The sequence below is a fragment of the Phyllostomus discolor genome, chromosome 3 (assembly GCF_004126475.2).
Source record: "Phyllostomus discolor isolate MPI-MPIP mPhyDis1 chromosome 3, mPhyDis1.pri.v3, whole genome shotgun sequence".
NCBI lineage: Eukaryota > Metazoa > Chordata > Mammalia > Chiroptera > Phyllostomidae > Phyllostomus > Phyllostomus discolor.
The window spans coordinates 132,592,896-132,616,872 of record NC_040905.2 but is presented as its reverse complement, the minus strand read 5'-3'; the positions used below and the strand labels follow the sequence as shown (position 1 = coordinate 132,616,872).

Below are 23,977 nucleotides of genomic sequence, written 5' to 3'. Positions count from 1 at the left end.
TAGCTCAGCTGACCAGAAGTCACCCTGGACTCTCAGTCAGTGCCCAGTGTAGCTACACCCACACTTCCCCACCCCAGTGCCCACCAAGCCCCCAGTGCAGAGTACACCCTTTGCCAAGATACAGCTCAGAGCTCCGAATTTAAGGTTTAGTGGACAAATGTCACTGAAACCTGACCAGCCCAGGTTAAGAACCATTTTCAGCTTTCTCTTCTCAAACTAGACCACCCAAAGTCCAGAGGGTCCCAGTAGGTGGGCTCCACTCTGCTCAAAAGAGCAGCTTGAAGCTAGGCACCGCTGAAAAAGGAGAGCATCAAAGCAAAGCTTCTCCAGTTTCCTCACAAGGCTGCAGAAAATCTGTGGATCTTAGGGTGGGTGCCAGCACTGATGCCTAAGGCATGACTAGTAGGGCCAGGGCTGAGGGTGCCTTGTTTTCAGAGGTCAGAAACCCTATGAAGCCTTCTGCTTCCCATGGGCCCTCCATGTGACCTTGACATGCACACCCAGTCATACGGCGGGGATGTCTCAGGTGTCCCTCAGCTGGTGGCCCAGGGCTAGTCAGACCCCTAGGCCTCTGGATGTCCCGACTGAGCCCTGTCAGTACCCACATGAGGCCACAGACACAAAGCAGAACCCACACCAGGCCTGGAAAAGCATGGCCAACACTATTTCTGAAACCCCAGAGGACTCCTACAGGCAAGAGTCCACTCCAGCCCCACAGGAACAGACATGGACCAAGGCCTGGGAGCTGAGGGGACTTGAGCTCCCTAAGGCAGTGGTCAGCCTTCCCCAGGGCCCAGCTGCCCTGTTGCATGAGGGTAGAACTGTTCCCTGTCCTGGTGTCCCTGAGCTCCACACACAAACACGACCCAAAGCTATAGGCAAAGATGCCAGGACGCACCTTTGAAGGCCTCCAGCAGGTGCTTTCCCATGTACCAGCAGGCGGTTTCAAAGTTGGGAAACTGAGTCAGGCTGCCTAGTTTCAACCTTCTTTCCACTTCATATGCTCTGGAAGCAACAGCAAAGAAATACTTAGTGAAATGAGCCCTGAGCAGGGAGCACTAAAGGAGGGTGAGCCCACCCCAAGCATGGCCAGACAAGGCCACACCGAGGCCAAGCCTGCTCAGGCCTCCCTGCTAGACCCTGCATGGAGAGGTGAACAGGGGATCACTTTGGGTCAGTGCCTATGGGAAAGGCAGCTCAGCCTTTCAATTCACTCCAAACCCACCACGGGCCATGGAGGTTGTCCAGAGACTAGGCACCTTAAGGGTCATCTCTTCCTCCTTCCCACAATCATGGAGGCCCAGCCACTCAGGGGAGGTGGCATCATAATGATGGTGGAGACCCTGCCTGGTGGAGCCCGGGGGGAGGTATGGCCCTACCTCATCTGCATCTCCACACTCAGGCTGTGGAGGAAATGTCCCGCGAAGGCCAGGCAGTCCACGGGCGTGAGTGTGGCATAAATCCAGCCTGGGGGAGACAGATTGTGGCTAGCCTTCACGGCGTTCTCACGCCAGGCTCTCGGAGGCTGCCTGGCCTGTCTCTGGCCAGCATGGGCTCAGTGCCCCTGTCACCTGGATACCCATGGCAGGAGCTCTGGACTGGCCTCATGTACTGAGTGGGTGTGCCCTCCAGGAAGGAGACTGTGTCCAAGCTGGCCCAGTCTGGTCAATCCAACCCTGAACAGTACAGACAGGGGAACTCAGGCCTGAGAGCTAAGAGGACTTGGTCAGACCAACCAGGGTCAGGCTGCCTATAATCACCCCTAATCTCCACATGCAGGGGTAAAAGATGACGACACAGGGCTGTCACATCTCCTTGGAGAGCTGGGTTCATCCCTACATCATGCTCAGAGATGGAACCCAGCCCAGGCCTGGGGAAACAACTGACTGTGGGAACCAGGTGTGGTGTGGGGGTGGACCTACATCAAGAAAAACTCAGAGGCACATAAATCAATAGAAACATGAGGCCTCCAGGAGTGATAGTAAGAAAATATGAGCATCAAACAGCTATTTAGTGAAACTAAGGGCTTGTTAACTATTCATTTTCAAGGTGTGATGACACCATTGTAATTATGTTGTTTTTGAAAGAAAGTCTTTCAGAGATGGTGAAATATTTACAGATGAAGCAACGTGACACATATAAAGGGCATTTATCTACTCATGTTCTGCTTCCTCCTTCTATGTCTGAAATGTTAAGATCAGCAAACAGACATCTCAGATGGCAAGGCTGGGCTCTTGGGGTGCCCACACAGCCCCGTGGCCCTGGCCCGGCTTCTGTGAGCACAGCCAGGCTAGAGGCTGTGAGGGCTCTTGGCCCGAGGTGATCCCAGCGATGACTGAACAACAGGCCTGCCCCAAGACAAGGCATCAGCCAGCCAGGATGTGCATTTTCAGGGCAGATCCCAGTGGTGGGGACATGACATGGGGACAAGGTACTCACCTGAGGGGATGAAGAGTGTCTGGCCCTGCTTGAGGGTACACTTGTAGCATTTGTCCACCTGGTCAGCAAAGAACATCTCACTGTGGTTCGAGGCCGACTGCCAGCGCTCATACAGGGAGATGTTGGCGGAAGCTGGCTTGATGAGATAGAAAATCTTCTCCCCCTGCCAACGAGAGGCCATTGGCAGAGCTCGCCACATGCCGTGAATAAAGTGATAGAGCCTGCCACAACCCAGAGGTGCTGGGGCATAGGCAGAGCCTGCCATGTCCTAGGGATCCTGGGGAGGGGCGGCAGAGCCCGCCATGTCCTGGGGACGCTGGGGTCTTCATGCTCGGTCTTGGCTTGAGCACCATCCTCCTACCCTGGCCCACCATGTCTGCAACACTGGAGCCACATGTGCTTTACAATTCAGAAGTTGGTGTGTTCAGAAGGTTCTAGGCACAGAACCTAGGCATGGTCAGGGCACCCTCACCACCCCACATACCACAACTCTGCAGCAATAGGGATACCATGTGTGCCAAGGGGAAACAAAGCTGTGACCCCATTGGTTCCTGAATTACAGGAGAGGTTTGTGTCTCAGCTGGAGATGGCAGAAGGCCCCACTGCCAGACCCTGGCAGACCTTACACTGAAACCAGGGCCAGGAGACATGGAGCTCCTCATTCTCAGGGCAGACAGGCTGAGGGCCAAGCTGGATGGACTTGCTCAGTCTGGAGAGACTTAGGCAGAGCAGCTGAACCCAAAGCTCAGGGTCTCCTTTATTGTTTGTTTTCACATCTTCCTTTTCCCCTCATTTCTCTATCAGCTCCTGGCCAGAGGCCCCCAGCCCACCCTGACACTCAGATGTACTTGAAGCCTGCCCCTACCTCCTGGCCCATCCCTCACATTTCTTTGCTGGGGGCATTGGGGCAAGCTCCCCTTCAGGAATTCTTCCCTGCACTACTGTTCCTTCCCTAGATAAGAGTGGCACTGGGTACTCTGTCACCACTCCAGTGGGCCTCTTCTGATTGTCTCATGAGTCTCTCAGTCTTTAGAAAAAGGCAACACATGCATGCTAGCTTGGTCTTAAGATGTTCCTACCCCCCACACCTCCAGGGGGAAAAACATCTTATCTCTCATCCTTCCAAGTGTCAGCCACCATCAGGGCTTGTGAAGACTGCAAGCCCTGGGTACATTTTTGAAGACCAACCGTGATCTGGCAAAGGCGGGGTGAGCCCCCAAGGCTCACCTTGAGCACGTGGTACCAGGCGGAAGCACCCCCGGAGTCAATGTGGAAGTCGGTATAGCTGTCCTTCACACAGATCAGGCAGTACTTAGTCACTTTGGGCTTGGCCAGCAACGCATCATCGGGCCAGTAGTTTTCTACCCAGGACAGTTTCTTCACAATGTCAGGCGGCTCCACAAAGCTAGACATTCTGGCAGGGACAGGAAGAGGTGTCAGCAGTGGTGGGAAAGTATCACCACATTTGTTATGCTCCAGGAAGGGCAGGAAAAGTGCTCTGAGACACATGTCCCACACACATTTCTCACTTCTAGCTACACAGCATCGTTCTCATCTTACAGATGTGAAAACTGAGGCTCAGAGAAACCAGAACAAGTCCAGACGCTAGCTTTGGCTGTGGCAAGTATCTAACACTGGTCTCCACACCCAAAGTTGTGTGTGGAGGTCTGAGGTACCCAGAAAGGGAATTTTCCTGGGTTGCTCCACACCGTGCTGGCATGATGGGCTGAGAGTATCATTTCTCACATATAGTCCAGGAGCCTCGTGGCATTGTCTAGAGAAAAGCCACTTATCTCCAGCACTGACAACAGGGTGCTGGGAACCCTTTGCCACATCAGTCTCTGCCACACCAGTCAGCTTACTTCCAGGGACTGTGCAAAAAGGTGAAGGCAGCCTTTGCTTCAATTAAATGTCCCTGTCCTGGGTAAAATGCACAATACTGCATTAAGAATGTCCAGCTCAGTAGCACCTGTGCAGTGATACCTCAGCTGCCTCAGACAGGGTGGAATCTGCAATATCTCTGCATTGAAGGTCTTGCCACCCTTACAATACTATCACAAATCAGAGGTCAGGCTGCCCTGAGCTCAGTGGCCTTAGTCACTGGCCCTCCTCTTTAAATCTCTCTCTTTTTCCAAACTAGAATCTCCATCCCCCATGAGAACCCTCTTTGCCCATCTGTACCTGTGTCTACCTCCCAGACCTTTGACAGTCTAGAAGCAGCACTGCCCCCCCAGGAGAGGGGCTTCTGCCTCACCAGCCTAGGGTGCTCACAACCCTTCATGCACCATACATACTAGCAGGGCCACTGCCACAAACCCCACATGGCCCCAAATGTCCTTCTTTCCTTGCTTGTTGGCTTCTCAGGTACACAGCCTGCTGCCAATACCAGCTGCTTTCTGAAGTCCTTCAGAGATGCCCAGAGAAAAGGAAAAGTAACACGAAACCTCCATGCATGCCTTAAATGTAGCTCCAGACAGTCCATGGGGTTGGACCCAGCCATTGCAGCCCCAGACAACATCTTTGGGGACAAGACTGCACTAATGAAGCAGAAACTGACAGACCTAGGTAGACCTAGGAGGAATGGAAAATCACCAGGCGGGAAACTGTAGCCTGGGAAACTGCCTGCCGATCCTGCCCAGGACAAACAGATGCCCGGCTAAGATTAGGGTCTGGGGTCGGCTGATCCGGCATAACAGGATGCAGCTTTAACTTGAGCTTGACAAGGTGTATCAAGAACAATGGTCAGCAGAAATGGCACCCAGCAACCAGCTCTAGCCAATCAGCCTCTCACACCCTAACCAGTTACCCTTGGTGGGTTTTTGTGCTTAAAAACCCTGCCCTAAGAACAACCAAACTAGTCTTAACTTCCCTTGGTTGGCTCTACTTTCCCTCTTATTCCCCACTAATAAACCCTGCTCGCTGTGTCCGTCAGGTTTCTTGAACGACTCCAACCTAACAGAGACCATATGTCCTCCCCCTTGAATGGTGTAGCACTTGACTCCAGGGCATTCGATAACTCTGGCATCAAGACCATGAATGGCCTAGACTGAAATGTACATGCCTCCCACCCCACCCCAACTGTCCTTGGACAGAACCCGAGGACACCAGAAGCACCATATATTTTTCTGCTAGCAAAGTGGTGGATGTGAGAGGCCCAAGGGGAAACCCCAGGCCTTGCTCCATCATCCTATTTTCACTCTCTGAAGATCCCTCTGGCTAGGGTGGCCAATCAAGTTGATGGCAACATGAGAGTGTTCTTTGGTACCAAAGTAACCCAGTCTTCAAAACTCTGTTTTGGAGAAAAACCTTGTAAACACAAAGATAAGAGGCTGTTTTCTCCAGATACCATAATCATCTACCTTATTTCCCTTTTTGTCTTTGCTGTCAGGAAGCTCAGCAAATGAAACCCAGCATCCATTTCATTACAGCTCCTGGTAGTTCTGTATTCCATTTCTCAATGTGGTTTTTGATACCTCTTACTTTTTTTTTCCCACCTGACCTTTTGCAGATGGGCTATTTTGTTATCTTGTGTGCTTTCTAGAATTAGTAAGGTGGAAATAATGCAAAAGTGAAATTGTTCTTAAACTAAACCATCATCACATCATACCTTGTGATAGAGAGCATACCAGATCTTTCCCAAGGGCCAGTTGGAGAGAAGTGGGGATTTGAGAGGGTGCAAGAGGGGCATAGTTGCGGGTGGGCAGGGCTGAGTGGGTAGTCCTGAGAGAACAGGGTCATAAAGACATGGGGCAGAACCAGAATCTCACCAGCCTCTGACAACAGAAGCCTGGAAGTAGGTGGGCCCAGACAGCCCTGAGGCCTTGTGTGGGAACTTTGTCCCTTAGAACAGCAGCCAGAAGGGCAGGGCCCTAACATAGGGGTTGGGATAGGGGGATGACAGTGGGGTGGCTAATGCTGGGAAAGCAGAAGCAGAGCAGCTGCTACGGCATGATCCCACTGTGCTAAAGGTGCAAATTAAAGTATGTGCAGGCACATGAGCAAGCATGCAAGTATGTGTGCACGTGTCAGTGTGGCATACGGGTGGGGTGTGTATACCTGTGTGTAGGTGTGTCTGCATAAGACAGTGTGTGTGTGTGTGTACCATGAGCATGTGCATTCTGGAGGAAGGTAGTCCAGGATGTTACCAATGATTCTCTGTGGGGAGTACGATGGGGCAGACCAGAGGAGGAGTTGGTGTCCTGTTCTTTATTTTCTGTTTGAATTGTTCACAATGCAGAACCTTCATACTTAGAGAAAAAACAGCCTAAGACCTACCACCTGTGTGCCTCCCTGGAGCAAAGGACTCCCTGCTCACCTGGTATCAGAAAACTCAAGGCTGGTAAGGCTGAGGACCCGCCTTCGGCTGGTGCTGTAGTAGTAGTCCACAAACTCCTTCAGTTTCATCTTGCAGTCCTTCTGCTTGGTGACGTCTGTCACATCCACACTCCGTTCTGGGCCTAGGGAGGTAGTGGAGGGGGGTGAGTGCCCCAGGGGAAGATGACCTGGCCTCCAGTGAAGTTGGATAAGCAGAGGGGGCAGCCATGGAGGGGAGGGCTGCAAGCTGAGGCTCAGGTCTATACTGCCCAACAACCTCTCCCCACCCTCACTCCCTCTGGGCTGTCAAGAGGACCCCTTGGTGCAGAGCAAAGTCACCAGCTTCAGCTAAGGTGGCCAGATCAACAATTAAAAAATGGAGGACTCCAGGTAAATTTGAACTTGAGATAAGTAATGACAATGTTTTTAGTGTATGTCTCAAATAATGCGTGGCACACACTTATACTTTAAAAATTAAAAAGTCAATGGTTGGTCTAGTCAAAAAGTCAAAAGTAATGAGTTGGTCTAGAGTACCAACTCATTATTCTGAAAATTGACAAATAAAAAGAAAACATTTATCCTACATTTTCTATAGCTGATGAAGGAAAAAGTACAGGTAAATATTGGTGATGAAAAGAAAGTTCCGCACAACCAAGTCACCAATGAGGGAAATTCTTTGTGCAAGACCCACAGTTAACAGAGGGATTAGCCAACTTTTCCTAACAGTCCTCCACAGCTGATTGGACCTCAAGTTGAAAGGCTAATGGACAATGGGGCTGGACTGCCTAAAAGTGGGTGGTCAGACACCAAAGGCCTCCAGCTAAGTGAAAGTGCCCCTTACTGGGAAGGATCAAGCTGACAACCTGAATGTAGACCTGAGCAAGCTTCTCACGATGTGGTGCAGGAACTACTAGGGACAGAGGAACATGCTACGTGACACCACAGAGATGTTATCGGCCAATTTCCCTGTGTAAGATTTTCCTAAATTCCAATGTAGGAAATTCTCCGAGACCAACAACCCATTTCTCTAACAAACCAAGGGAATGGAAAGGAGAAGGAGCTGTTCCAGAAGAAAAGATACTTGAAGGAACATAAAAACTCAATGCAATGTGTGGCCTCGTTTGGGTTCTCCTTCAAATAGCCAAATGTAAAATGGTGTTTTTTATGCAACTGGGGAGAATCACAGTGGGTCTCAGGTGATATTAGGGAAGTATCATTTGAGTTGTAGAATACAAGAACAGAATTGTGATTACATTTCTTAAAAATACTGTCTGTTAGAGCTGTGTAGTGTAGTTGTCATGGGTAACATCATGGATGTCCCAGAGATTAGCTTTAAAATACTCTGCAGGGGCAGGGGGCAGGTAGTCAGGAAACAGTGGCAAAGACAGAAAAAGAACTGAAAGCTGGTGATTTTTGTGGCCAGTACTGGGCACATGGGGGCTCACTGTTGACTCTTCTCTTTTTTAATGTTCAAGAAGTTCCATAATAAAACAATTAAGAGAGGAAAAAAGACATTTACTATAATATTCTCTGAGACTTCTAGACTGTCTCCCTATGTGGAACAATTGTGGTGTAGGGGCAAGGCCTCGGTAGACCCAAGCCAGGGGCCTGTAGGACCACGCCCAGCTCCTGGGAGACATCCACTAGATGTTGGCTGTTCTTTCAGGCGCTCTTACAGACCTGGCATACATCCTGGACAGCAGTCATCATGAGGCTGAAAAGTGAATCCCTCTCCCTCCCTGCCACAAGTTGGCCAGCCCTTGGGGATTCCCGCTCCAGAGAGGGGTGTGGTCTCTGGTTTTCATACACCTGATCTCATTTAGTCCCCATTCCCACCCCCACAGTGGATGTACAGATGCCAAAAGTCAAGCTTTTAGCAATGGTGCAATTCCTCTGTAGTCCCGGCCCCTGCACCCTCACCTCTTCATCATATGGCCAGTGCTGGCTTGGGCATTTGCCATTTCAGGGTCTTTCCTTTTCCCCCACTGGCCACCCAGGCATCCCTGTGAACATACCAAGCCCTGGCAACCATGAGAGCCTCAAAGTCAAGGCTCTGTGGCTGCCAGCCCTGTTGGGATCACTGCCGAGTGTGTGCAGGTCTCTCCATGCCAGCTGCCTCATGGACAATCACTCGGCACACACAGGCACGTCCCTCCTCAAAGTGTCCTGCCTGAAGGTATCTACAGTGCTCGAAATTCCCAGGAGACATGAGGCCAGGCTGCTGACAGCATCAGCTGGAACTGAGAAAGACCCAGGAGAGAGGCAGCCCTGGGTCATGGGGAGGTTCATCCTGGGGCTGGTGAGCAAGACCAGCCACCAGAACAGGCTGAAGAGGACAAAGTACAAGCCTTATGGGAAGTGTGCTCACCCAGCCAAGACGCTTTGCAGAAACTGACAAGCTCACCTCCTGGCATGACTGTTGTTAGAGCCCTAAAGTAATGGAATGTACAGCTAGCAGAATCAAGGGGTCTCCAAGACAGATCCCATTTTGCAGCTGGAGTAACTGAGAGGGGAAGGGACCAAGGTCGCATGCCACTTAGGTGGACATGGGGTCTAATGCTAACAAGAACATCCAAAACAGAGAGCAGAAACCCTGAGTCACCTACTGCATGGCACGGGAACACAACCAGGGCTTCAGGCCAGCAGGTCCTGGGTGTCCATGGCCATGTGAGGGGGGAGGCACTTACCAACATAGTTCTCAACGTCGCTGACATAGAAGGTAGGGGCCGGGACCGCCAGGCCCAATCCATCTTTCTTGGGAACAAGAATGGGCTCTGTGAAGCCATGCTCCTCCATGTAGCCCAGTGTGAGCTGGCTGCCTGGCACACGGACCACTACATCTTCCGCACTGCAGGGAAGTGCAAGTTAGAGGTTACATCAGCCAAGGTCCCAGCCTCCCTGCACCATAACAGGCCTGGACAGGGGCTCGGGGTTAGAGACGTGGAACCTAAGCTCCTGTCACACATCTCTCATGGCCCCAAATGGAGGACTCCCCATAATGTCATGCCCAGAGGTTATAGGGCTGTGATGGCAGGGTCCTAAATATTCCTCATAGATGGAAAGCTCAAGGTCTGAGAGGCCTAGCCAGGGGTGAGGTGAGTGGTAAGTTGGGGATGGGGACACACAGCACCCATCCTACCAAGGCTGAGATCCTCCCCTACCTACTTTGTTCTCCTGGTTCCAGCCCCACTGCCCAACCCCTTAACGGGTGAGCAGACCCTGCACAGGGTGGGTCTGGGGTCTGAGGATGCAGCAAATGTAGACAAAGTTCTTCTCAATGATAAATTGATATACAGATTCATCATACTCCCTATCAAAATACCAGTTGACATCTTTGCAGAAACTGACAAGCTAAACTTGGAATACTGAATGGAAATGCAAGGTACCAAAATGACCAAAAAAGTCTTAAAAATTAACAACAAAATTGAAGGACACTTCTCAATTTCAAAATTTACAACAAAGCTATATTAATCAAGACTGTGTGGTATGGGCATAAGAAGAGACATGGATCAATGGAACATAATGGAGCGTCCAGAAATAAACCCATACATCCATGATCAACTGCATTTTATTAAGGGTACCAAGAAAATTCAATGGAGAAAGAACAGTCATTTCAACAATGATACACAGGAGAACCACACCATATACAAAAATTAACTCAAAATCAGTCAAAGGCCTACATTTAAAAGCTAAAACTATAAAACTTTTAGAAGAAAACATAGGCACAAATCTTCATGAACTTAAACTTAGCATTGATTTCTTAGACACCAAAAGCACAAACGGCAAAAGAAAAAATAAATAAATTAGACTTTATCAAAATTATAAATTTTGTGCTTCAGATGAGCACTATCAAGAGTAGAAAGGCAACACATAGAATGAAAGAAAGTATCTGATAAGTGATAAGTATCCAGATTATGTAAAGCAGCAATCTCCAACCTTTTTGGCTCCAGGGACCAGTTTTGTGGAAGACAATTCTTCCACAGATGCACTGGGGGGGGGGGGGACAGGAGATGGAGCTCTCATGCGGGGCAGTAATGTGTTCACTCACCCGCTGCTTCCCTCCTGCTGTGTGGCTTGGTTCCTCACAGGCCATGGACCAGTACTGGTCCACAGCCCAGGCAATGCGGCCCCATGATGTAAAGGACTTTTACAAGTCAACAATAAAAAGACAATCTAATTAATGGGAAGTGGTTAAAATAACATGAAACCAGACTTCTAGTGTCAAATCTCACATGTAAATCACCTGGAAGTTGTCACTCCTGTCCTCACAATAAGCAAATATGAACAAACTGAAAACCAAAGACTTCTCTTAGAGCCATGAGATAATTGGGGTTACACAGAAAAAAGCCACCCCAAAATCTGGAGAGACAGGCAAATACAAAAAAATCACAGCCAAGATAACCTTACCTGAAGCAGAAGCTGCTGGAGGCGGTAACTGGTAGGAAAAAAGTACTTAAATGGGAATTTTTGACAAAGTGTGGAATTTGAGTGTGGAGTAGCTTGATAGTTAAAAACTCATGGGGGGCTAGTTTTAGAGGAAACCCACACTTTCATGGATTTTACCTCCAGGAACTCTAATGGGTTCTCATGATGAAGATCTGCTCCTATTTCAGGCAGGGGGAGGGGAAAAGTAACTATATTTAAATACACTCAGAATGTTCTCCATAATCAAATTTACCTCCAGGAGAATCTGCTTTACCAGAATCCTGTCTGACAGGAAGAAGAACAAGTAGCCAACTGCAGGCCACAGCCTGTCTGTCCTCCATAAGGAGAGAAAAACAAAAACCCATGAAATACTTCTGAAGGTAACAGCTATGAGCCTAAGGCCCAGTAAAACACTGAGTTTTTAATCATTAAATTATAGACACTTCCCTTCTCCAAACCTTACCACAATATATTATTATATAATAGTGAAGTATAGTTGAAAGAGCTGCAAGACCCAGACTATTTCAGAAGGAGTTCTTAGGGAAACTCAAGAAAACAAAATAAGGGGCGGGGGAACAAGGAAACTAGAAGAAAGTGATACTTCTGGCACTACAGCTACAGCAACCATTAACAGCTCAGCTCCTAGTCAGGTCAACATAAAACCTCACACTGAATTCCTGATTACCTCAGTTCCTAGTACCCAGCTTTCAACAAAATATTATAGGGTATGGTAAAGGCAAGAAACCCTAGAGTCTGAAGAGACAATTAAGCATCAGAACAAGACTCAGATAAAAGCACAGAATTTGGAATTACCAGATAGGAATTTAAAATAGTTATGATTAACATGTTAGAATAATGGACAATATGCAAGGACAGATGGGTAAATAGAGAGATGGAAACTCTAAGAATCAAAAGGAAATGCTAGAATTTCAAAAAACAACAGAAATGAAGGAAGCAATAGACTGGACACAGCTGAGGAAAGATGACATGATCTGGTGTATAAAAAAAATAAGGAGTCTACTAAAATATTAGAATGAGTAAACTAGTTCATCAAGTTTGTAGGATATAAGCTCAATATATAAAAATCAGTTGCATTTCAGTACAGTAGCAATTAACAATCTGAAAATAAATTTAAGAAAATACATTTACAAGGGCATCAAAAAGAATAAATCACTCAGATAAATTTAACAAAGGAAGTACAAAACTTATATCTGAAAACTACAAAACATTGTGAAAGAAATTTAAAAGATCTCATTAAGTGGAAAAATACCTCATATTCATGAAGTTGGAAACTTAACATTGTTAAGATGGCAATACTATGATTTCTACAATCTATAGATTGAACCACAATCTATATCAGAGTCTCAGATGATCTCCTGTAGAAACTGACAAGCTGATCCTAACATTCATATGGAATTGCAAGAGGCCAAGAAGACCAAAATAATCTTGAAAAAGAAAAACAAAATTGGAGGACTCACACTTCTTGATTTCAAAAACTTACTGCAAAGGTACATTTACAGTAATCAAGACAGTGAAAGACTGACTAAGATAAACAGAGATCAATGGGATAGAATTAAGTCCAGAAATAAGTGCATACAACAGCTGAGAGACTTTTGACAATGGTGTTAACACCATGTAAGAATGAAAGAATTGTCTTTTTCAACAAATGGTACAGGTGCCAACAGATTAGCTGCAAGCAAAAAAAAAAAATGAAGTTTAGACCTTAACCCCTCACACTACATGAAAAATTAACTGAAAATGTATCAAAGACCAAACTGTAAGACTAAAACTAAAAAAGCAAAAAACTCTTAAAAGAAAACATAGGAAAAATCCTCATGATCTTGGATTGGCAAGGGATTTTTAGATATGACAATAAAGGCACAAACAACAAAAGAAAAAGTTAAATAAATTAGGCCTCATCGACATACAAAAGTTTATCTTCAAAGGACACCATCGAGAAAAATGAAAAGTCAACCCAGGAAATGGTATACCGTATTCACAATTGTATGTCTGATAATGGACTTGTATATAAAATATACAAAAACTCTTAGAACTCAATAATAAAAAGACAAAATAACTTAAATGGGCAAAGGATCTGACTGACATTCCTCCAAAAAGATACACAAATGACCAATAAGCACATGAAAAGGTGCTCAACATCACTAATGATTAGGAGAAATGCAAATCAAAACCACAGTGAGAGACCACTTCACACCTGCAAGATAAATAGAATCAAAAAGTCAAATAATAATGAGTGCTGCTAAGGACATGGAGAGACTGGAACCCTCATATGTTTGCTGGTAGGAATGGAAAGTGGTGCAACCATTTTGGAAAACAGCGCGGCAGTTCGCAGATAATTAAATATAGAATTATTCCTAAAAATGAAAACATATGTCACACAAAAACTTATACAAGAATGGTTATAACAGAATTATTCACAAAAATCAGAAATAACCCAAATGTCTGGCAACTGATGAATGAATAAACAAAATATGCTATTTCCATTACACTGGAATATTATTCTGCCACAATAAAGGAATGAAGCACTGGTACATGCTATGATGTTGAAGTTTGAGAACATTATGCTCAGGAAAGAAGCCAGACACATGGGGCCACATATTGTGTGATTCCATTTAATATGCAAATCTACTGAAGCAGAATGCAGATTAGTGGTTGCTTAGGGCTGAGGGGAGGAGGACTGGGACTGATAAAGTTATGGGGGTGTTTTGGGTAATGAAATGTCCTAAAATTGAATAAATGGTGGTGTACATATCTGTGAATATACCAACAACAACTGAATCATGCACTTTAAATGGGTGATTTGTATGGCATATGAATTATATCTCAAGAAGGTGGAAAAAACAGAAAAGAAAAAAAGAAGTCAGAGGGGGAAAAACTACTTTGTTTATAAGAGAACAAGGATAAGAGTGACACTGAAGACACTGGATTCCCATTAGAAGCCACTCAGGAAAGAGGAGAACAGGGTGACAGAGTAGTAGAACTGACAAAAACACTGTCATCCAGCGTGAAGGGCTGAGAAATAGCTCAAAACAGCTCCCATGTCACCATGCCACTTCTCACTGAAAGCCATTCCTGCAGCCCTGATCCTGCTCTCTGCCCTTCACGCAGGACAAGGGTGTGGGGGATAGGGAGGGTTAGGAGACCACCTAGGGACAACAGCGTCACCTATTGACCCTGGGGCCCAGGACCAGCCATGTTTTAGGCTGGAGCACCATTCCTTACCTTAAAATTGAATTAAGGCCTTTCCCTTAAGAAGGTTCTGTGGGAAGGTCACATTTGGTGGGGACATAGGTTTCTTGCCTCCCACCCTGTGCCTAGAGGTTCTGAGAAAGGAAGAGGTCAGAGCCTGGAGTTTCAGGGAACTATGTTCTGCCTGGGTGGAAGCTTATGGCTCCACAGTGCCTGTGGGGGTTGTGTATTGGGCCTGGAAGTGAGCAGACAAAAGGAAGATATGATGCCCACCTGGGGAAAGGTCCGACTCCGCAACTCCTTGATGAAAAGCTGGCTGCCATTCTGCACAGGCTTCACGTCAGGTGTCTGCCCAGGGCCGTGTTTGTGCCAGGTCCGCTTCTTCTTCACTATTGGGGGAGATGGGGTGGGTCAGCATAGTGGTGCACAGGCCCCCACCTGGCGTCCCCCTCCCCATGCCTCCAGAGACCAGCAGAGGGTAGCCAAGGAGTTGTGAATACAGCCAGACTCAACCCTCCTCCAGCAAAGTTCTGGGATCCCCAAGGCCCAGTCCACCCAGCTGCCCCACACCCTCCATTACTCTGTATCATCACATGATGAGGAGACCTCACCATCCTCAGGCTCTGGTTCCACCTCCACCCCCACTTCATATCTCCCAAACCTGTGGCTCAGTGGATAGCACCCAGAAGCTAGGGTCTCCCAGGGCACACCCCCCACTCAGTCCCCAGTCTGCTAAGGACTTGTTAGAAGCACCTCCTGAGGAGATCCCACCAAGGTGAGCCTACAGGACACCTTCTCCCTTTGGACTTGTTCTCAATAGTTGTAGACCCTGTTACTACCATGCTGGGACCTTCTTATTTCAGCAGCTGTGCCCTCTGCCCTCCCAAGCCCTGGGCTGTACCCATCTCACACCCCTCTGCATAGCCACCTTGGCCCATGTCACTCTGTCCGCTCCCTCAGGCAACCCTATCCTCATGCATGCTTCCAGGGCACACCTCGGACATTTTACATGTGAGTGCGTACACATACCCCTGCTGGGCTGTGACACATGCATGCACATTCAAGCACGCAGATATACGTACCCCTCCTGTACTGTGACACACTTGCACACACATGTACACTCATACATGCATGCATGCACAAATGTGCAAACACACACCTCTACCAGACTGTGAGCCCCCAAGAAGGTTAGTGATTTACTGGTGGCCCCTGCCCCTGGCTCAGGGCAGCTGCTGGCAGGGGGCGGGGGGTACAGGTGTGAGAGAGATTGACCTCAACAGAAATGAAACTGGATATGAGGGACTGATGGTGGGGCCCTTGGGCTGCCTGTCCTTCCCAGATGAGGATGGGGAGGGAGTTGCAGGGCTGAACCCTGGGACTCCAGTGGTCTCAGAGGTTGTGGGAATAAGAGTAGCTGAAGACAGCCCAGTGACAATGACTGCACCTGAGAAGAGGCCTACCTACAGCAGAAAGGGGAAAGAGCTGAGTCACTAGTAGATGAGCTGGCCTCCATTCCAAATTGCTACCCCTTCCCTGTCTCCTGTCAGGTCAAGTTGGAGACTATTTCCAACATCAGTTGATACTATGTCATGCCTGTCTCTATGGACAAGGTATGAGTGGGGCATCATGGAAACCTGGCAAGATTCAAGCAACAACTTCTAGAGGCAGCACCAGGCACAGACAGGAGATCCAAAGAGCTTGGAGGCACCTGCCAAATCTTTCTTGCTCCACCATCTTGTTGCTGTGTGACCTTGGGCAAGTATGGGGCATCTCAGTTTGTTCTCTTTCATAGAGAGACACTAGTCTCAGCCTCCTGGGCTCTTTCTGAGATGTAATTAGGAATGGTGCTTAGTACTATGCCTGCTTTAGGGAATAGCAGGGAACAAGCTTAGGTCCCTTTCTCACAGCTGCTTGGTCCACAGGCAAATCAGTGTCTGCTGCAGACCCACAGGCTCTTCCTTCAAGCACCTGATTGTGCCCCTCCATCCAAAGCCTCTGGGGTGGGGGAATGAACTTTAGACATGGAAGGCTTGTCCCATACCCCTGCCCCTCGATGCCCACCAGAGCAGGGCAATGTCAGGACCATGGATAACTCCCCACTGTCCTTCGGTTACCCCATCTCAGGTCTGTTTTCCCCAGAAGCTTGCAAGCACCTGTCAAGTAGCTTAGCTCTGTACAGCGGTCAACAAAGTGACAGATGACCTGAGGGTCCCAGCTTCCCAAAAAGCCAGGGGGCTGGGAGAGTGCCCATGACAAAAGTAAGGCCCTGGGGTGAAGATACCACCCCAACCACACAGCCTGAGGTAACAAAGGAGGAGTACAGTGGAACTCAGGTATTCTAGCTTCCTGGATCCAGGCTGTCCCATGAATGGAGGCCATGCCTGCCCCCAGTGGAAAGCAAGCCTGGCTCTAAGGGGGTCCCCACCTACGAGGGGGCCAAGGATTTGAGGTGGGGTGAGAAGGATTGAGGTAAGATGAGAAGGGAACACTGCAGAGAGCAGAGGCTGACTGACAAGAGACAGGTGATCCTAGTGCTGTGTGGGGCCAGCAGGAGGAGAAGAGAGATGCTGAGGAAGGATTCCATGTGAGTCCCTCCAGGCTGGCAGGGTGAGGGTGTCCCCCATGATTCCCAGCCACTGTCCTCCCAAAAGGGCCTGAGGATGCCTGCAGCAGTGCCTGAATCTGCCCCTCCTTCTGCTAGGCAGTGTGGTCCCAGGGCATCCCCACCTCCAGGGAAAAGACAGAGGCTGCACTCATGCCAAGGTCTCTCCTAGGAGGGTTGCAGAGTCACAAGGATGCAGACTGCCTGGCATTAAGTGCCCTGTCCTGGGAGGCCACATGGGAAAACTCTGAGGCTTGGAGGGAGCATGGGGCCAAGTGACAGGGGACAAGCTGGGTGCAGTGGGTAGGAGAAAAAAAGCAACATCTTCATGTGCCCCCAGAAAGTGGGCCTGAGAAGCAGGTGCTGACGAGCAGCTGGGGCAGTTCTGGACCACCTGGCCTTCTAGACCCTAACTCAGAACTGAGCAGCTCATGAAGAACCTGTCCTACCTAATGCTATGGCTAGAGCATGTGGGCTGGGACAACAGCCAGAGACAGAGCTGCGAGGCAGGGTCTGAGCTCTGCTAGGATCCCCCTGCAGCCCTGGCTAAAGGGCTCCTTCCTTCCCCAGGGCCCATGATGCCCCAAGCCCAGAGGCTGAGTCCTCCTGCCTGTGGCACCCCAACATCCCTCTCTGACAAGCACTCTGACAATGCGCTGCCCAGTGGAACACCTGGAGTGATAGCTGACAGCAAAGCCAGCCTCAGGGAGAATCAAAGTGAGAAGTTAATGAGTCAAGTAACCTCTCAAGCAGTCACAGAGCTAAGAGAGAGAACACTGGGATCAAAGTCACTTTAAGGGTATGCGACCTGCTTTCCGTGAGCCTTCGTGTCAACTGTCAATGGGGACTTCTTGCTGAGTTCCCATGGGGACCACCAGGCCCGGCATCAAGTCTATGTGAATAGGGAAAACCTGTGAGCTCCCGCTCCTCACCTTGCCATGTCTGCCACAAATCCCACTCAAAGGGAAGGAGGCAGGCCTGGGCCTCAAAGGGCCCCAGTGCAGCCATGGGTTTGGGGCTGTCCTGGAGACACAGTGATGTGGAGGAGCCTCTTGTCCCCAAGGGGCCTTGCTGTGGATGGTATGACTAAGGTGATGTGCAAAAACCAACTGCTGTGTCACAGGCTCCAGTCAAAAGACAGACTCATTTCAAGAGTGATGGTCAATCTGGAATACATACTGGTGGAAGATGCTAGAATCTGTACCTTTTCTCCCTGATGGCAGATGGCCACCAATAACATTAGACAGAAAAAGCAGGCATGCATGTATACACACATGTACACACATATAAATACTCATGCACACATACACACTCACACATATGTCAAATGCACACACAGAGAGAGAATACACACATACACATATATAAACCAGGCTACCATTTCCACCACTCTCTGGGGGTGGCTGTCTCTAAGTGCACTTTAAGTGGTAATAATGGGCAGCTAGGAACCACAGGGACTCTGCCCAAGCCCATGAGCACAAGAACAAGGGCTGACCTGAGGAAGGCACACATACCCTGAAAGCAGGCAAACCGTCATCATTAGGGAAGGGTGTTTCTGGTAACACAGAGGGCACTGGAGAAACTGCATTCTGTGTGCACACCAGGGCCCACCTTATACCCTGCTGTAACCCAATCCTCACCCCAATTCATGCAACAGCCCTGAACCACACAGAGGTGGCCCCAACCTCCCTGAGCCCCCTAAGACTGTGCCTCCCTGGAAACTGGGCTCTGCTGGGGGGTCAGGAGGGGTCTCTAATCCAGCCTGCTTGTCACAAGCCCTGCCCCCAGGGTTTACATGGCACAATCCACAAATCCCCACCCTGTTCATCTCTCTTAGGCTCTGAGCTTTTCAGGGTCAGGATGGTGCCAGAAATGCCACCAATTAATCCAGGGGTGGTAGCCACCTATGGTATCTGCTGAAAGCAGTGACAAGACAAATGATCAGGTACTTAGAGTGACACCAGTGCTGCCAAGTCCTCAGAGAATGAGGGTACGTTGGAAAATTGCCATCTTTCATGTTCCAACACAGCAGGGCTGTTATCTACCACCAGGCAAAACCATGTGTCCAGCCTGCACTTCTGTAAACAAGCCCAGGACCCAGGCTGGAAACCAGAGGCCACATTGACATCTCCCATCCCATCTGTCTGTCCCAAGGCCCAGCCCCTCTCATCATCCCTGCAGACCATAGCACCACACGTCCCAGTGAGTTCAGCCTTGGAATTTTCACCTCCCATCCATGACATGGGCACATCTTGACATGGGAGCCACTTTGGATGAGCCAGCACCCTGGTGCACTCCTGAAGAAACTTCCATATGACCAGAGACCAGACTAAGTGGGGGAATAAAAGTCTCTGGATGGGCAAAACAACAGGAAGTTTGAGAAAGGAAATTGCCCAAGATGCCCTGCAGGGGTGGAGAAGGGAGGTATAGAGCAGACCTACATGATGCAAATTTTCAAGACCCCCAGCATGGCTGTGGTCAGCTGGGCAGGCTGGACTGAGTGGCCCTTTGCCCTGCATCATGTCCCTGTCTTAGACCAGCCTGGCCCCTACAGGTGCTGGAGTTTGCAGCCCCTGCTGAGGCCTTTCAGAGATGATGGAGTCTCTGCACAGCAGTTGTGAGTGCAGGAGCTCATTCTGAGGGGCTGCAGAGTGCCCTCTAAGGACATAAGGGGAGGAAAAGGAAGTAGCAGTTGTCCCCAAGCACCAGGGTATGACTGTAGGGAACCGATCTGCCTGGCAATGGCAATTATAGCTGAGCCCTATTGAAAAATCCAATAGGCGCATTGTGGCACACAGATCAGTTCTCCTGTGGGAGATCAGGCCTGCATTATACCTAGGCTTGCTTTGTGACTTGCTCTTGCTAAAACTCCCTTGCCCTGAGTTCAGGCAGCAAATGCTTACTGCATATCTTAAAGCAACTTCCTGAAGTCTGTGCTAATTCTCCCAAGGATTGAAGTGTAACCAAACCTATTACTCTTATTGGTCCCTTCCATTTGCAACATTTTTTCCTTGTTAATCTGTAAGAAGTAATCAGTAGCATCCCTTCTGTGCTATCTGTAAAAAGAAAATGACCTAAAACAAACCTAACCATAATGAATGAAAACCTTCTTTAATGTATGCTATTAGAAAGCCAATAAAAGCCTGCCAAGGCAAGGGTCTGGGTGCTCTCTTCTTGAGAGAGTGGCTGTGCTGTCCCTTTTTCCTCCACAGGACTGCGTAGTCTGTGTGAATTTGTCTCATATCTCATTCACAACGCTGCAGACACTGCAAGCAGGGTGCACATCATGTGACCACCCAGGGAGTTTCACCCCAGCAAGCCAGGTCAGGAGGTAAATCAGATCCCAGGGGTATATGCATGGTGCTGTACTTACAAGTAGACTTCCCATGGGTTTTCTCGCAGTTTGGGCAGTGGTATATGTCAATGTCTGGTGCCTCCTCCTCTTCTACACCAACGCAGCTGAAATGCAGGAAATAGACATCACTGGCATGCAATAATTCCATGAGTGCTTCCCCTGCAAAGCTTCCAGGCAGCTCTTGCTCACTTCTTGAGAGGGGCTGGGGCAGTGTAAGTAGAGATGAGGCAGAGCATATGTGGGGACGGTGGCCCTCAGAGACAACTTAGGGGACAAGGAGGAAGGCAGCAGGGGCAAGGAAGGCTTTGCCCAATGCAGGAGGGGTACTAGGTGGTTCAGCAGGCCTGCCTCCATTAAAGCTGTCACTGCCCTATCTCCACAGGAGCTCAGAGAAGCTGAGGGCATCATTTAATGGGGGGAAGCTCGGAGCCATGGGCAGGGTCCCTCTGGACCCCATGAGGGATGGCCACAAATTTCCCAGGGGCAGGACCATGGTGCAGGGACAACTGGATATCAAAAGAATGAAGCTAAACTCCTATCTTACACCATGTATAAAAATTAACTGAAGACAGATTAACCACCTAAATATAAGAGCTAAAGTTATAAAACTTTAGAAGAAAACAGAGGTAAATCTTCATAGCCTTGGATGTGGGCATGATCCCTGGATATGATACCAACAGCACAAGCAACAACAACAAAAAGTAAATTTAATGTCATCAAATTAAAAACTTTTTTGCATTAAAAACACTATCAATAAAGTGAAAAGACAATAGACAGGACTGGGAGAAAATATTTTCAAATCATATACTTGATAAGGTTCTAACATCCAGAATACGTAAAGAACTCACAACTTGACAACAAAAACAAACCAATGAAAAAATGGGCAAAGGACCTGAATAGACAGTTCCCCCAAATGAGATACAGATGGCCAATAAGGTCGTGAAAAAATGCTCCACATCCTTAGTCATCTGTATGCCACTGAAAGCAAATCAAAACCATGACATACCACCTCCTACCCACCAGCATGGCTATAATTTCAAGAAGAAGAAAAAATAGGAAAATACCAAGTGCTGGAAAGAATGTGGAGAAATTATAACCCTCTCACATGGTTGGTACAAATGTAAAATGTATGGTTTCTATGGAAATAGTATGGTGGTTTCTCAAAGGTTAAAGATAGGATTACCACATGCCCAGCAATTCCACTTTTCCATAAATGCCCAAAACAACTAAGAGCAGGTCAATAAATCCCTTTACATAAACATTCATGCAGCATAGTCACAATAACCAAAAGATGAAAATAACCTAAATGTCCATCAACAGAGAAATGGAATGAACAAATTATGGTATATCCATAAATGGAGTATTATACAACCTTAAAGAGGAATGGAGGGCTGACACATGCTACAAGGATGAACCTCAAAAAAAATTATGCTGAGTGAAAGAAGCCAGACATAAAAGACCACATAGTGTATGATCCCAACTATATGAAATGCCCATATTACACTGAAGGCTGACTGTTTGTTCTGGGGGCAGGAGGAAAAGGTGAAAGGGCAGTGGCTGTTTAGTGGGCATGGTATCTCCTTTAGGATGAAATGTTTTTGAACTAGATAGAGAAGATGGTTGCACAACACTCTCAAATGTTCTGAAATATTCCCTTTAAATGGTTGATTTGATGTTATGAGAATTTTATTTCAATAAAAAGTAAAAAGAACCTGGCCTCTGAGAGTGATGACATCCTGTCATCGCTCACAAACCTTGTCACTGTTAATGCTGGCTGACTGCTCACTCCCTAACAGGCAGCGGCAAGAGCCCTAGAGGCATTATTTTGGAACAACCCTGAAATAATGGGGATGATTATTACTAGCTCTGTTGTACAATGAGGAAACTAAGGCACAAGAGGTTAGATGTCTGCCTAGACCCAGAGGTCTCTTCACTGTTCAATGGGACAATCCTCTTCTCATCCCAGGCACTGGCCCAGCACTCAACAGACAAGACCCACTACAGGCCACCAAGGCCCTGGGGTCCCAGACAGGACACTCCCTGTGTAGCTGCCACACTACTGCAGTTCTGGGAACAGACCCTGCAGCTTAGAAAGACCTTGACATGTATTTTTGAAAACATTAAGTTCACTCTTCATCTCAAAATATAACTGAAATAGCCCTGGCTAGCGTAGCTCAGTGGATTGAGCGCGGGCTGCGAACCAAAGTGTCACAGGTTCAATTCCCAGTCAGGGCACATGCCTGGGTTACAGGCCACGGCCCCCAGCAACCGCACATTGATGTTTCTCTCTCTCTCTCCCTCTCTCTCTCCCTCTCTCTCTCCCTCTCTCTCTTTCTCTCTCTCTCTCCCTCCCTTCCCTCTCTAAAAATAAATAAATAAAATCTCAAGAAAAAAGAAAAAAAGAAAAAATACTAAAATATATATAACTGAAATAAAGTTCCAGCAGCCTGAAGAGCTGATTATGAAGCAGGATGTGAGGACGTGTTTGCTCTCATGATACAAGTAACTTTCTAAACAAACATACAAAAAATGGGAAAGGAAATCAGAACACTGATAGACTGAAAGTGCTCCAAAGCATGAAAGCAAATTTTCAAGGACAAAATATGAGAAATATTCACAACAAATACAACCAAGTGTTCCTACCCTTCCTCCAGGAACTAAGGGCCTCTCCCCACAGAGACCAGTGCAGAGCCAGAATAGAATGGGCACTGGGCTACTGTGGGAAACAGACACCCCTCACCAACCCATGAAAGGCACACTATAATCACACCACATCATTTTTACCTAGCAAATTGATCACAACCAAAAAACATCACACTGGTGACACCCCATGTTGGTGAAGGCACAGTGAAGAGAGCAACTGCTGATAGATTATTGCTGGTCTGTCTCCACAGCACCTACCTGGGCTACCAGCCTCAGTTTGCTCATCCATCAACTGGCCTCATGACACGAGTGATCACACTGGGATGGAGGTGGCTGAGGCTAAGCACTGCACAGCTGTGCATGCAGTCAGCTTCCACAGCACACACCCACCTGGAGTCACAGTTAGGATCAGCTGGGTCTAGAAATTGGACCCAGAATCCACATCTCACGTCCAAAGCCCAAGTCCACACCCCCTGTACACAACCGAGGTCTGCACTCTATGCCCACATCTAGAGTTCACACCCCGCATCCACCCGTGTCTACATCCTGAGTCCACATTTCAGGCCCACACCCTGAGTCCACACTCCCTCTCCACATCCTAGGTCCACAACCCAAGACCACACCCTAAGCCTACATCCCCCATCTCCACCCCACATCCACACTCCCTGTCCATACCCCACCTCCACATCCCAGGTCCACACCTCAGGTCTATACCCTGCATCTACACCCTGCATCTACACCCTTGATCCACATCTTGAGTTCACACCTGGTGGTGACTCCAGGCTGTCTTTTCCCTGGCAGTTCCTAAAGCAGACAGACACTCAGGATAGCCCATTTCCCTGATAGGTCTGCTTCCATGCAAACAGAGACCATGCATACCCATGGCTATGTATATACCCTTTGCCCCACCACAGCAGCCCTGGGGACTTACAAGGAGAACAGCAGGCTCTGTCACCAGGCCTCTATGTGCCACTCCCACCCAAAGGCTG

The 23,977-nt window shown here is 48.2% G+C and overlaps 1 protein-coding gene across 2 annotated transcripts in view; it reads right to left on the bottom strand.

Moving 5' to 3' along the window:
• Nucleotides 1-23,977, bottom strand: part of PHF2 (PHD finger protein 2) — an 82,690-nt gene that overhangs the window by 19,455 nt on the left and 39,258 nt on the right. For both annotated transcript variants that reach the window (XM_036021463.1, XM_028531527.2), the window contains exons 2-9: nt 20,364-20,449; nt 14,666-14,777; nt 9,441-9,604; nt 6,755-6,896; nt 3,667-3,853; nt 2,440-2,602; nt 1,380-1,467; nt 899-1,005 (exon numbers count right to left, since the gene is read on the bottom strand). In XM_036021463.1, coding sequence (XP_035877356.1) covers nt 899-1,005; nt 1,380-1,467; nt 2,440-2,602; nt 3,667-3,853; nt 6,755-6,896; nt 9,441-9,604; nt 14,666-14,777; nt 20,364-20,449 — 1,049 coding nt within the window. The remainder of the gene's footprint in view (nt 1-898; nt 1,006-1,379; nt 1,468-2,439; nt 2,603-3,666; nt 3,854-6,754; nt 6,897-9,440; nt 9,605-14,665; nt 14,778-20,363; nt 20,450-23,977) is intronic.